Source organism: Poromitra crassiceps (assembly GCF_964638095.1).
Source record: "Poromitra crassiceps genome assembly, chromosome: 11".
In the NCBI taxonomy this organism is placed as follows: domain Eukaryota; kingdom Metazoa; phylum Chordata; class Actinopteri; order Beryciformes; family Melamphaidae; genus Poromitra; species Poromitra crassiceps.
In genome coordinates, this window is record NC_139643.1 from 28,658,993 (window position 1) to 28,674,422 (window position 15,430).

Sequence of the window (15,430 nt, forward strand, 5' to 3'; positions counted from 1 at the left end):
GTACCGATGCTCGTGAGCGCTTTTTCGCGCTGGCCATATGCTAGGTTCTGACCTAGCCTTGTTTTGAGTGTATATAGAGATGTAGGACAAAAAAATATTGGGAGGGCAACATACTATTAAGCATTTTTTCATTTTCTTTTCTCTTCCCCTCATCTGTCAGTTTCTTTTTAAGTCAGTTCCTTTATTGCCAAAGCACTTCACAAAATGTACATTTTTATATTTTCCTTTCATTTATTCAAAAACCATCAAACTGTGTTTTCTTCTGCTCCTTATCTACCATTCTCTCTCTCTCTCTCTCTCTCTCTCTCTCTCTCTGTCTCTCTCTCTCTCTCTCTCTTAGGTGCGTTCATACCAGCGCTCCCAGTGCAGCCAGTGGTCTTGAGGTACCCCAACAAACTGGTAAATACCCTCTCGTTCCCTTGCACATTCTTCTCATTCCTTTCCATACCTGTTCTCTGTAAACCCCGGATATCATTCAAGTTCAGCGTGACTCCTCCCATACACACACACACACACACACACACACAAACACACACACACAGAAATACACACACATGCACACACGTGTACACCGAAACACACACCTGTGATGTAATGGTTTCTTTCCCGTGAGCGTGTTTGTCTCATGTTGAATGACTTCATGTCATGTAGGATGATATTTCATCCTCTCTCTCTCTCTCTCTCTCTCTCTCTCTCTCTCTCTCTCTCTCTCTCTCTCTCTCTCTCCCTCCCTCCCTCCCTCCCTCCCACTCAGGTTTCATGTCTCTCTCTCACCACCTCTCCTCGCTCCCTCATGAATTATGCAGTTCTTATTACCTCCCTGCTCTTGCCTGTTTTCCCTAGAAGAACAAAGTGGCGATGGTTAAAAGATGCAGGGTTAATTGGGGGGAAAAACAGGAATTAACCACATTAACAGGGATAAAAACCCGTCCCCAGGTTCTGTATTCCTCGTCTAAAATGCTGATTTCTGCAACGTCGGCAGTGTTTCCTTCCCTTCCCATCCATTCTCATCTCCAGCACCTTCTTGTAGCAGTGGTGGCCCTCTGCAGCCGGAGAATTGCTCCCACAGCTCGAAAACTGTAAATGCAACCAAGATTCATCATCTGGTTTTATTGCTCAGCTGGGCATAAAAATAAAGCAACGATTGCATTTCAGTTAGAGCACAAATGTATAAATATCACGGTATGAATATGTAGATAAGTGCCGTTCTTCAAACGTAACACCTACTGTACTGGAAGTGATGCTGGAACAGGGAAAGCCTTGGTCTCAGAAACCACAAGTACAGGGACGTCTGCGTAGTGTAGAGGTAAAAGCACTCAAACACCACCGCGGGTGGAGAGACCCGGGTTCAACTCCCGGTCAGACGTTCTTACAGACACAATTGCTGTCTGCGGATGGGAAGCCGGTGGGGTATGAACTAGTGCCTCCTCTGGTCGGTTGGGGCGCCTGTTCGGGGGGAGATGAAATGAGGGGGGGGGGGGGGGGGGGTAGCGTGATCCTCCCACGTGCTACATCCTGCCGGTGAGACTCCTCTCTGTCAGGTGAAAAGAAGCGGCTGGCGACTGCACATGTATCGGAGGAAGCTTGTGCTAGTCTACAACTCTCCCAAGATCGGCAGAGTGGGTGGAGCAACGACCAGAACAGCAAGGGGTAATTGGCCAAGCACAATTGGGGAGAAAGTGGGAGAAAAACTGAAAAATAAATAAATAAACAAACCAAAACTACATCCATTTACAAAAATAATACATCAAATACTGATTGTGAGTGAGCCAAATTATTGCATCTATTTTATGTTCCACCTTAATGTTTGGCATGTCTACTTACATACACATTTAGCTATCATCACTGTCAACAGACTGTAAAATAAAATGCTGACAAGCAGAGAGAGAGAGTAGTAGCATCACTTGCAAGTAGCAGGATGGCTTGTATGGAACTCTGTACATGTAGTACACACTTGAGATAACTAATACGTTTTGTGGGCTCATAGCACCAAACATTAACAAATGATAACTGAAGGAACAAAACAATGAAACAAGACAACATAGTTCAACAGTGCAATAATAGGTTAAGTGTTCAAATTTACTCAACATTCTGTTGCCTCTGTGTCCTACCACAACATTTGTTGTGGTGTAACTCCACGATATAACCACAATATATAAACTTGTCATGTACTTGTTTTGTATGTCGGAACGGTGTCACTCAGCCATCAAGTATAACGGGAACTGCAATGAAGCAAGCGCTGATGTTTATTGCTTGGGGTACAGGATACTAATTTTTTGCTGGTGCAGTGCCAGAAATAACATGATTGAATCAAAGCTCTTACCTTTGATTAATGTTTATACAACTGTAAAAGTCGTGTAAATCAGCAGCACACTGCTGCCAACAACCACAATACAGCACTGCCTCTCACACTGTATAATTGTTGCTTTAAGCAAGTATTAGCCTGGGAAACCAGCCGTGAACTCGAAGTTTAATTTCGTTCCACCGTCTGGCCTCGAGCTTTCACCCAGTGTTTGCAGTGGGCGGAGGTTGGGCGGGTGTACTTACCTTGACAGACGACTCCTTCAGCCAATCAGCGTTGGATCCAGGCAAATCCAAATCCACACGGGAGAACGGCGAAGACATCTTTTCCGTCGAGAAACCCCGCTGTACTCACTTAAATCCCTTGTTATTGAGTCTATTTCTGCAATAACTGCACTTTATGGCTGTTTAAACTCGACGAACGTTGACGTTACTCCTCGAGACGGACGGGCACGGAGGCAGCCATTACTATTTTGCCAGCGGCGTTCCTGATTGGCCGGTTACCATGTCAACTACGAGGCGGGTCGCTGATTGGCTAGTATGCGTTCTAGTTTCTGCACACACCCTCCCGGGGCTTGAGGCCAGACGGTCTGGTAGAACGAGATGAAATGTGAGTTCACGGGACTGGCTGGTCTACCAGGCTAATCAAGTATTGCAGAATTACCAGTTGTAGCAAGTTTGAGTGTGTATGGCTCTCAATCACGTGCACATCTCAGAGGACTTTGCAGGCAGAGAATGAGCCTACCTAGGTCTAACTGATCAAGTATTTCAGAATTGGCAGAGTCACAGTATTTGATTGGATGCATGTCTGTTATAGGTAAAGTAACTAAGTCTATGGCCATCGTGGATACACACTGACACACACACACACACACACACACACTGACACACACACACCTAACAGAAACTTCACCAAACAGCTCCAAGAGAGGAAGGAAGTGGAGTTGTGAGGAAATTGACTTCTTGCAGTGTGTATGTGTGTGTGTGTAATCCTCTGCCATTTCCTCTTCCCCTTCCTCTCCACAGGATACTGTTACATGGACGTGGCGAGGTCCTGCAGCGTGAGTATCTCTCTCTCTCTCTCTCTCTCTCTTACACACACACACACACACACACACACACACATACAGCTGCTATTGCCCCCTGCTTGTTGTGTGGTTCAAACGGCAGTGACCTGCTTTCCATTAAAAAGGAATGTGGTACGCTTTAGGGGGGAACGTCCACTATTCCTGCGCAGTAGCATCTGTTCAGCCTCCTGTCTGTCTTCATCCTGGTGTCTCGTCATGTGCAGAACAAACAAGCAAACTCCTCTCTCTTCCAGGTTCAAGATCCTCTGGCTCACTTTGTGCCAACTACATAATCCTATGGAGATAGAGGTGGGTGTTTCAGTCATGTGACCTCCAGTCCTGTCTGCTTTCCAACCTGGAGGGGTGATATTATATATTGTGCCTTTTATTAAAAATCAGATATTGGCCAGGCCCGATGTGATGATATGACGCAGTTTGTTGGATCACGTCATTATTGTCTATAGTTGATCAATGCTTTTCTATGCTTTTCTATATACAATTTGTATTGCATTCCACACAAGTATGCATCAATGTCTTTTTTTTTTTTACTAGAAATAATACTAATTTCTATTATAGTAGTGAGATTGTTATTATTGTTATTGGTTTTCAGTGGAGTGAGTTGGTGTCTGGATGTTTCAGAAATGTTGTGTGTGTGTGTGGGGGGGGCACTGCATGTGCGTAATTTTTTGGAATTTCCTGCAATGAAAAGGATCCAAAGATTGGCTGTCGTTGGTGTAAGCCAATATGATTGGTATCAGTGCTGGCCTTTAAAAACCCAAATCATTTGAGCACTAGTTGACATTCTCTCTCTCTCTCTCTCCCTCCTCAGTACTTGCGTATATACACTCCATTCTCTCTCTCTCTCTCTCTCCCTCCTCAGTACTTGCGTATATACACCCCTTCATTCTCTCTCTCTCTCTCTCTCTCCCTCCTCAGTACTTGCCTATATATACACTCCTTCATTCTCTATCTCTCTCTCTCCCTCCTCAGTACTTACCTATATACACTCCTTCATTCTCTCTCTCTCTCTCTCTCCCTCCTCAGTACTTGCCTATATACACTCCTTCATTCTCTCTCTCTCTCTCTCTCTCTCTCTCTCTCCTCAGTACTTACCTATATACACTCCTTCATTCTCTCTCTCTCTCTCTCCCTCCTCAGTACTTACCTATATACACTCCTTCATTCTCTCTCTCTCTCCCTCCTCAGTACTTGCCTATATATACACTCCTTCATTCTCTCTCTCTCTCTCTCCCTCCTCAGTACTTGCCTATATATACACTCCTTCATTCTCTCTCTCTCTCTCTCCCTCCTCAGTACTTACCTATATACACTCCTTCATTCTCTCTCTCTCTCTCTCTCCCTCCTCAGTACTTGCCTATATACACTCCTTCATTCTCTCTCTCTCTCTCTCTCTCTCTCTCTCTCCTCAGTACTTACCTATATACACTCCTTCATTCTCTCTCTCTCTCTCTCCCTCCTCAGTACTTACCTATATACACTCCTTCATTCTCTCTCTCTCTCCCTCCTCAGTACTTACCTATATACACTCCTTCATTCTCTCTCTCTCTCTCTCCCTCCTCAGTACTTACCTATATACACTCCTTCATTCTCTCTCTCTCTCTCTCTCCCTCCTCAGTACTTGCCTATATATACACTCCTTCATTCTCTCTCTCTCTCCCTCCTCAGTACTTACCTATATACACTCCTTCATTCTCTCTCTCTCTCCCTCCTCAGTACTTACCTATATACACTCCTTCATTCTCTCTCTCTCTCCCTCCTCAGTACTTGCCTATATACACTCCTTCATTCTCTCTCTCTCTCTCTCTCTCTCTCTCTCTCCTCAGTACTTACCTATATACACTCCTTCATTCTCTCTCTCTCTCTCTCCCTCCTCAGTACTTGCCTATATACACTCCTTCATTCTCTCTCTCTCTCTCTCCCTCCTCAGTACTTACCTATATACACTCCTTCAGAGGCGGAGAGGAGTGACCCTGCTGCATTTGCCAATAATGTCAGACAACTCATGGCCAAGTGAGTGAGTGAGTGTGTGTGCGTTTGCCTATGTGTCACATGTGTCATACACACAAGGCATGAATTCCATACATCATTTGGGAGGCGGGTTCTGGTAAACTTTTCCCTTGCATTCTGATAGGGCGCTGCAGCTGCCACTCACAGACCTATCCTTTGATGACTGCCAGCTCATCCTATCACGGGGTCCGCTGCGTATCCCCAGCAACAGCAGCATGCTGGAGTTCAATCGGCTGGTGTGCCGCTTGGGGTAAGTGGAGGGACTGGGCTGACTGGTTGGACTGGGTGGAGGCCCGGTGGGGGGATGAGAGTGTGGGGTGCCAAAGTCAAAGCAACAGTGACACCTTGTGGTAGGAGGGTAGAAACACAAGCAGGGGTCAACTAGCGTTAGATTGTTTAATTCACTCTTTATTGTATAATTTATGAATACTAAACTGGTTGCCTAGGCCGGGGTATTATTGTATCATTCTGGTTTTCAATGGAGAGTTTTAGGGTGACACTAATTTATTTCATAGCTGTGATACATGTGTAAAAGGGTAACTTATGTCACACATTGTAGTTTCTTTGGCGTTGACTGTTTTTCTGCTGCGTTGTGTGTGTGTGTGTGTGTGTGTGCAGGCTGAGAGCGGGGACTACATGGGCGATGCTGGAGCAGCAGGCCAGCACAGCCAGAAAGCTGTGTGGAGACAGGCTGGGTCTGGAGGACTTCGCCCAGTACCTCAACCTGCCTGTTACCGACGTCCTCACACAAGTCCACAGCCTCTTCCACCAGGTAAACACACAATATACTAGCTACCTTCAAACAAAACGAGCGCATTCAAGGTCACTACAGTAGTGTTTTTGTTTGCTTGTTAAAATTTTTAATAAAGATAGTTCCATAGTGAACTTTTCGGAAGGTGGTATGGGCACATACAAGGAAATTGACTCCGGTTTGCTTAACTCTCAATGTACTCACGCACAAACAAAAAGGTATTGTTGTGTTGGTGTATCATGCAAAGAACCACTTTGTCTACTTGTCCAACTGAGTGTACACAGTGTTTCCCACACAGAGACTTTACTTGGGCGGGCCGCCCACGCCTAGCTATATTATCATCCACCCAAGTATACGTTATTCACTGACCCATAAAGCTCTTTGTTTTGATCCGTCTAAGAGAACAGCGAGGCATGGTGGGCGGGCCGACTGCCATGGTTGCAATAGGCTACAGTGCTCTTGCTGACCGTCCACCGCTTATTGACAAAGCAGATGCACGGAGCGAAATATGGCATTATTTTTGCTTACATAGCCGACAGTCAGGGCAAAGCCCACGGACACCACAAAGACCATCTGAAATCTATATTAGCCAACTTAGACTCCATCACTTGCTAACAGCAACACAATAGTTGGCTAACTGGATAGCCGCTAGCATGCTACACGCCCTGAAGAAGGCCCTGTGTGGCTGAAACCGGTCGGGTTTCATTTTAATTCCTCATGCTTTAGAGAAGAAAGGCTTTTTAACCTTTGCACCTTGTCTCGGTGTGGGATCAGTGCCTGAAGCAAGCTGATGCTTTACCTTTGGACATCATTTTGTACTTCAAGAGCACCTCACATTCCTGGAGTCGACCAATTAGCACTCGGTAATTGATTTTATTAGCATGCTAATTAGTTTGAAATTGTTGGTTTAATGTCTAAAATGTTTCGTATGGATAAACAGTCAGCAAGTGCAGCCGGTCACTTTGTTGTATTCATACAACACAGAGAGATAGAAACGGGTTTTAAACTGGTGTCAAACTTACATGAACTGGATCCCGTTTGTTATCGTTACCTCTGCCACGGAGCCAACAGAGGTAACGATATTCTTTAGGCAGGTATCGCATCAAAGTTATCATTTTGGTGTCGTGTCGTGACAACACTCCTCAACTGTCCTTGATTTAAAGATCAGATTTGTCCTGGTCTGCTCCATGAGCTCATGCACCAAGCAATTGTAAGTGATGTTCATTGTCCTTTCCCCAGCATGGAGAGGAGCAGATAGACGTCAGACAGTATGTCATTGCACTCTCTACTGTGTGTCGACCATCAAAGTCTATGGAGACCCTCAAATTGGCCTTCAAGGTGAGTGCTTTTGAAGTCTGGTTTGATTCAGTTTTTACGTAGGGATGCACGATATATCGGCAATCACATCGGTATCGGCAGATGTTAGTCATTCTTTAACATATCGGCATCGGTCCGATGTTGCTATGTTAATATAGGTTATCGTATCAGCCAAAATTTTCGCATTGAGAGGAAACAATGCAGTAAATCTATGATTTATGGGCTTTTCCAAATGCTTTGGAAATGAAGAAATGCATTACTTTTTCAAATTCAGTGTTTACATGTGTTTTTCAGTATGTACCAAATTGTATTATTATAAAAAATAGTTTTTTATAGAGATCATATCGACATTGGTAAATATCGGTTATCGACCATAACAGCAATGTTAATGTCGGTTATCGGTACCGGCCAAAATGTTCATATCGGTGCATCCCTATTTTTAAGTCATTGTGCTAAGATGTGGTTCTGTGCAGATGTACGAGAGCGAGGAGAACAGGAACGTCGTGGAAGAGGACCTGGCCAAGATCCTAGAAACAATGCTGGGAGTGGAGGAGGTGGAACTCTCTCGACTCTTTCGAGCTCTCAACTCTGTCAGTATACCTGACACAGGGAAGATCACATATGGTAAGACCCACTGTTTGTTTATAACTATTCGTGCATCTGCTTTTAAAGATGCAACATGTAGCGTTTTGTATATCATTGCCACATTAGAGACCATCTCGGGGTGGGATGGGATAGGATCACACCAGCTGCGCCCCCTCGCGACTTAATACAAATGTGGGCCATGAGCTTAAAGTTGGGGGGGGGGGGGGCTACTTCCGGCCTTTTATTGTGATGTGAACTACACACATGAAAAGTTTGTGACTGCATCTTGCGTTCACAAGATCTATCCACAGATGGACACAGACACATATAAACACACCTGGCAAAGTACTCAAAACAGCTCCTGTGGTAGTTGTAACCAGATTAGGACCACAGTCAAGACTCTGTCTCATATCAGTGGTATTTTTAGTGCTAGTGATCCTCAAAATGAGACAAAACTTCTCCATAGATTCTGTTGCAATGGGGATTTTGCTCCTTCAAAAAGATTTTTTGTAAATCAGCCTTTCTCTTGTTCCACCACCTACCATTACAAGAAACTGAACTCTTTAGCTAATTTTTCTCTGGATAAGCACTGTCCATTTTACTGTTTTGTACCGTAAAGCAATCCAGCCCTGCAGCGTAGAGGCCAGTAGCTTCTGCAGTAATAATAATAATAATAATTCATTTATTTTATACAGCGCTTTTCAAAACCCAAAGACGCTTAACAGTGAAACAAAAGACAAGCAACAGGCAACAAAAACAGGCAACAGGCAACAGATACAGGTAACAGGCAACAGATACAGGGAACAGGTACAAATAACAGTGGCGGTTCAGGGCAAGGTTGTATGGAGAAGCAGAGAAGAGGAAGATAACAGGAGGGAGGGGCAGGAGGAAGGAGGAAGGAGGGGGGGGCGGAGGGTGATGGTTTGGAGGAGGTGGTCAGGGGTAGGGGAGGTTGTAAGCTTGGGAGAACAGATAGGTTTTAAGTCGGGTTTTTAAAGTGGGGAGTGAGGGAGAGTCTCGGACGGTCTGGGGGAGGGAGTTCCAAAGTCGGGGTGCGGCGCGGGAGAAAGCACGGTCACCGAAGGTTTTGAGTCTGGATGGGGGGATGATGAGGGTGGCAGTAGAAGAGGATCGGAGTGTACGGGAGGGGCGATGAGGAGGTCAGTCAGGTAAGGGGGGGCTAGGCTGTGGAGGGCTTTGAAGGTGAGGAGGAGTAGTTTGAAGTCGATGCGTTGCTTGACGGGGAGCCAGTGGAGAGAGTGGAGGACAGGGGTGATGTGATCGCGGGACCGGGTGTGAGTGAGCAGGCGGGCGGCTGAGTTTTGGACCATCTGGAGTCTATGGAGGGAACGGGAGGTGATGCCGGTGAGGAGGGAGTTGCAGTAGTCGAGGCGGGAGGAGATGAAGGCATGGATGAGGGATTGAGCAGCAGGGGGGGAGAGGCAGTACTTACCTTGACCACCATTTCTCTTCTACCCCCTCCCGGTTTCCCAGATGAACTCCACCGTTTCATCAAGCAGCATCCAGACTTCACTCAGGAGTACCTCGACCTCCCCGGCGCTCCGCCCCGCGGCTGCATCCCCCCGACCAACGGCTGGAACGGCCAGAACGGCCAGAACCACAAGAAGAAAGACGACTGAAAGTTGGACCTGAGACTTTTCCACTGCCCCCCCATCTGCCTGTTCTATCTGTCTAACGGCTTCCCTCATATACTGTAGCTCGCCTACCACCTCTGTGCCTTTATTTTGAAGTGGGGGAGAGACGGTCAGGGGAGGCAGGACCAGGGATGCAAATAGGAATAGAGGAGTTTGGATGGAAGGAAAGTGCAAAGCGTATATATAAGACATGTTAGGGAGTGTTAGGATGGAGCGACGCAACACGGGTATGACGAGGGAATCAATGGAAGAGACAGACGGAGAGACGTTATGTGCATGAAGGAATTAAACGGAATCTATACCTCTACTCCACTGCCGCTCTCCATTTCCCTCTGAACTGTTTTTTTTTTCTCTTTTTTTTTCCTTTGAGACTGCAAGGTGATTTAAAGAAGCATAACATTTTTTTTTAAGAAATGCTCTCCAAATATATCTGGTATTTATTTGAAATTTATTTTCTTATATGTAAACTATAAATATTTATTTTATAAGTCCATGAATTTTTTTTTTTTTTAAAGCTCTGTTGTTGGCTGTTTGTGCTCAAGGTCAGCACCGTTTGTCTTTCCAGACAATTGGACATCAACAGAAGCCAGCATTGCACTTTCCCATTTGTTATTAATCACTTTCATACCCATTTCTTTAGGCACGCCATTTGTAAAAGCCTGGGTCCCCTCATTCCCATAACCTGACTCTGCCAGATGGGGGCGGTATTGTTTGGTGCGTGTCTTGCATCGACATTTAATAGTGTCTTGTGAAAACAAATACCGCCCCTGTCTGGCAGAGTCAGGTTATCATTCCCATGCTTTTTAAATCAATATGCTGCCAGACTGCTCTTGCGTTCATTGATTGGTCTGGGTTAGGTTGCTGCCATACAAAACTCCTTTAGCAGCAAATAGATGAAAGCAAAAACAGTGTGGCCGCAATTCTAGCGGAATCCTTGACTTCAAGCGACTGTCTCGCTGCCTTAGACGAACAGACCAAGAGTTTACAAAAAGATGAAGATGTGTTGACCAGGATGACCGACGGGGACCAAAATCCCAGAATGGCTTTGTTTTGATCGGTGACTGATCTGACGATGGAAACACTGTGAACTGCTTCTTGTCACCATTCAGAAATGTGATGTTTTTTGCGGCAGTTTGACAACTGATACGATTGCCGTTTTAGCTAAATGTGAATGTCAGTACCGGTACTGTCTTTCAGGAAAGGTTTTCAGCCATGGAAATATTTTTCCCCCGGCTAAAAGTTGCCACACAACTGATTTTAAACCGGTCAACTTTTTGCCAGACCAAAAGCAACACTAAAGAGGAGCACACACAAACATCAGCATTATCTTCAATTGACCAAGCTTCTGTGCATTCCTTGGCTGCGTAAATACTCATCTCAGATGGTCTATGCTGGACTAACATTTTGTACCTTTGTGACTAACTTTCTGGTGATGTTTTTAAGTTTTCACTTTTCAAGAAGCGGTCTTGAATGCAGATGTACAAAATCAAAACTTGCCTTTATTTTGCAAATAAAAAGCTTTCATTTATGTTATTGTCCCCTCCTGTTTTTCTCCACTAGGGGGAGCTCTGCTGTCATACATCGATCAGTGGGGTTGACTTCATTGAACCCCTCAAGGAAATTTACTTCCATGGCTCAAGAAAGGTTCTTGCTTTTCTACAGGTGTCGTCACTCCTCCAGTCAGTCGCTGGTGGATTATTATTTTCTCTTTTCCAATACTTGCCCACATTTACTCTTGCCCCTTTACACTTCCCAACCCCACAATGTCCCTTTCCTTCAATAAGAACTCCTCCCTTATGAGTCCACATGGTGGCGCTAGGTCCCTGCGCTGCAGCACGCCCGAGACACCATGCACCGCTGCCCACCTGATGGACAGGAAAAGGCATTACCTCATCCCTTCCTTTCATTCCTTCAGGTAAAAAATAGACAGATTAAGCCCGGCCTTTGATGAGAGGCAGCTACAGAGGAGGTGTGGAAGCAGGGAGAGAGAGAGAGAGAGAGAGGGGTAGAGATGGAGGAGAGAGACTAAATGGATCGTTCTGCTCCAAATCCAATTCCTAATAGCTGGAGGGAGCGCGGGTGGGAGGAGGGCGAGGAAAACAGTCAAAGAAAGAGGAGAGGAGGAGGAGGAGTGGAGATATCACGTCTAACAATTAAGACCTGCCTTCAGGCGCTAAAGAAGCAGCTTTGTTGAGAACATATAAATTGCTCATTGAGCACTGCCTCTCTGCAGTCTCTCTGATACCCCTCTGCCTCAAAGGAATAGGCCATAAAAGACAGCCGCCCGCAGCCCAGCACACAGGAGGGCTGCAATCTGTTCACAGTAGTTTGGGATCCATCTCCAGCCGTCATGCCATCCCAACACACACGGTAAACACAAACCTGGCTCTCGTCCCAGTGACTGTAGAAACATCACAGCACATCCATCAACTGTAGATCCCCCATGATACCTGGACATTTCAGGGTCAAAGACTGCTCTGTAGCAGTTGCACTATTTATTCTTGTTGTTGTACAGGCCCAAGTGCTCGAGCCTTTGACTGCCCATGCCTGAAAATCTGTACACTTTTCTCTTGACCGAGTTGTGGAGGCCAACAGTGGCAATCACCCTTTTTTTTAATCAAAATGTTAACTATGTTTTATACTGTATGACTTTAAGGGGAGCAAAATAGTATTTTTTCCCCCACAAAGTTTGAAGGAGTCCCCACTAAAATGAAAGCAGTTCAATTTCAATATTATGTTCATCACAAGGCACTGGAAACGACGCGAGAACGGATAAATAGGACTGAGTTAAAAGTTCAAGTGGGATCCTTGGTCAAAGGTCAATTATTCAGTACTTATTAACTACTCAGTATAAGAGTAACTAATGACCAGGTAATAATTAAGTAATGATTCAGTACCCATTAACTACCAGCGTTGGGGAAGCTACCAACTACTTCACCATTGAAGTAGTTGAAACTACAGCAAAGCTACCCTGGGAGAAATGTAGTTTAGCAAACTACAAGCTATGCAGAAAAAGTAGTTCAAACTACTTTGTAAAATAAAGCATTAATTGACAATGTACATGTATGATATATGAAATAAAATATAATAGCCTACAAAAAAGCGCAATGCCAGCTAAAATATGCCTCTTAATTGAGTTTATTGACACAACAGTATGAAAACTTGGAGAAATCAGATGCTAACACCCACACTGAGGAACAGCTCAGCGGGATGAGCAGCTGTTTCTCTCTCTCTGCATGAAGGGCTGAGTGTCGGTTCCCGATGGAGGAGAAATGTTGTTCCACAAACCGGTCTGGAAACACACTGGCTGACAGAGCGCCTCCTACAGACAGTCAGCCCACCCCTCAGTCACTTTTGAATGGCAACAGCCAGAGGAAAGAGTGAAAACCACTGAGAAAACCAATGTTAAGATGTCTGACCTGGTGGCACAGAGGGTCGGTTTGCTGCCCAGCAGTATTGAGTCCTCAATGGCTTTTGAGGTCATGGGTTCGAGTTTCAGTCAGTTTTGAATTGACAGCCAGAGGAAAGAGAAGAAAGTGATCACAGATTAGCTACTTAAAGGAGAATTTCGTTTTTTTTTAACCTGGACCCATCTCCTGGCAATAATTATGATTTGGCCACTCACCCAGCGATGTCCGCGGCGTTTCTGGCCGTCCTAGCGTTGTTTTGAGGACAATAGCGTCCAAGTCAGTTGTAAAATGGAGCTGATTTGGGGCCAAGTGTGAGCCTGTCTTTCCTGCATCTAAATAGCTATTTTTATTCCCGTTTTCGCCACATGTCGTCGTAATGTGATCCCTCAACATCCACCAGAGTGATATTTCGCCCCAGGCCATTTCCTGGAGTCTCCCAGGGATCAAATTGCCTCAAACGTCATCTCGGTCACCGAGTCTCGTAAAGTCCCGCGATACTTTCCTGCCAACTGGCCAACTACAGGTAGGACGCTTTGCGGTGGTGGTTTTAGCGTAACCTATGTGGGGTTTGGCGTAACCTATGTGGGATTCGAAATAACGAAGGTTATGCCAAACCCCACATAGGTTATGCTAAAACCACCACCGCAAAGCGTCCTACCTGTAGTTGGCCAGTCGGCAGGAAAGTATCGCGGGACTTTACGAGACTTGGTGACCGAGATCACGTTTGAGGCAATTTGATCCCTGGGAGACTCCAGGAAATGGCCTGGGGCGAAATATCACTCTGGTGGATGTTGAGGGATCACATTACGACGATATGTGGCGAAAACGGGAATAAAAATAGCTATTTAGATGCAGGAAAGACAGGCTTACACTTGGCCCCAAATCAGCTCCATTTTACAACTGACTTGGATGCTATTGATCTCAAAACAACGCTAGGACGGCCAGAAACGCCGCGGACATCGCTGGGTGAGTGGCCAAATCATAATTATTGCCAGGAGATGGGTCCAGGTTAAAAAAAAAACGAAATTCTCCTTTAACTATTTCTAAATTGACTAAAAGCTCAAATCTATCCTTTTGACCTATAGCCAGCCACTTCAAAAGTCATATAGAGAGAAATACAGTATCAGTGGCAGTGCCTTTGTGGTTCACTATGTCAGCTGCCTTCAGAGAGAGAGGTTGTGAGTTCTAACCTGGGATGTGCACAGGCTCAACTTTCATCTGTCCTTTTTGAGGCAGCAAAGTTATTTGAATAAAAGTGGAAATAGGCGTAACAATCTTCTTTTAGTTTTTATTGCACTTCTAATTAGAGTAATAATAATAATAAATAAATATTTTTGACAGTGCAGATAATCATAGTTTTTTTAAATAACACTAAATAATAAATTAAGTTAAATTATATTTACACTAAAGTCAGCTGTGTGATGCTTTCATCACATTTTTTATGTTATTTTCCTTTAACTTGTGCTTTTTTGTCTTCCATCCATAATTTATAAAAGATATTTTCAGCCATTGTATACTTTTTTGACAGATGTATGTTGCTTTACAGCTTAAATTGGGTAAGAGAGCTGAAATTGGGTGAGAGACATAGAGAGTGATAAGGAGAGAGAGAGGTTTTGCTGAATAGCCCACTGTAAAAAGTTAAACCAGACAGGTCGAACTTTTCATAGTGCACTGTGAAAAGTTCAACCAGCCACACTTGAACAATCACACCCATGTGGTGCTAATTAAGTGTCTTAAAGTAGTAATCCACAACAGCTGCGCTGGATTAGGTAATGGTATTGATGAGGGAGAGAAGTCTCCCCTCAGGAAACCTGGGTTACATCATAACCATCCCCTCATCTCTATGCAATCTAAATCCCATAGAGATAGGCACAGTCCTTATCTCTATTCCGTCTATATCCCATAGAGATAAACACAGTGTTATTCTATAAGGTGTGGCCCACTGACTTAAAGATGGATGTAGTCTGATTATTTAAACAATCTTTGAGCAACAGTTGGGTGTTTATCGGAAAACTTGGCATTTTGCATTCTTGATGTTTGATTTTCAAATTACCGTACTGTTTTAAAAGTATTTAAGCCCCTTTTTGGATTAAGTGGATCCTTACCTCTCAGGAAAATGTGCCGTGCCATCTCAGGCTATCTTATTTTTTTATTTTTTCACATATAAACAACATGCATATCTGTGTTTTGTCAACCCTGTTACCGACATAACAATTACTTTTTGAAAAGGTTTTAAATCCATATTTAGACCAAATCTGATATATTATGAAAGATGAAGTCTCCCTTGTTACACTAAGTGTGTTTGTAAAGTGAGAA

The 15,430-nt window shown here is 44.5% G+C and overlaps 1 protein-coding gene across 1 annotated transcript in view; it reads left to right on the forward strand.

Annotated features, from left to right (window-relative positions):
- lpcat1 (lysophosphatidylcholine acyltransferase 1) overlaps nucleotides 1-11,194 on the forward strand; it is a 36,796-nt gene extending 25,602 nt beyond the window's left edge. The window contains exons 6-14 of the mRNA XM_083646902.1: nucleotides 341-399; nucleotides 3,328-3,362; nucleotides 3,623-3,677; nucleotides 5,317-5,399; nucleotides 5,521-5,646; nucleotides 6,015-6,168; nucleotides 7,387-7,485; nucleotides 7,938-8,088; nucleotides 9,544-11,194. Of these exons, the coding sequence (XP_083503028.1) occupies nucleotides 341-399; nucleotides 3,328-3,362; nucleotides 3,623-3,677; nucleotides 5,317-5,399; nucleotides 5,521-5,646; nucleotides 6,015-6,168; nucleotides 7,387-7,485; nucleotides 7,938-8,088; nucleotides 9,544-9,689 (908 nt within the window). The 3' untranslated portion in view covers nucleotides 9,690-11,194. The remainder of the gene's footprint in view (nucleotides 1-340; nucleotides 400-3,327; nucleotides 3,363-3,622; nucleotides 3,678-5,316; nucleotides 5,400-5,520; nucleotides 5,647-6,014; nucleotides 6,169-7,386; nucleotides 7,486-7,937; nucleotides 8,089-9,543) is intronic.
- The last annotated feature ends 4,236 nt before the right edge of the window (nucleotides 11,195-15,430 follow it).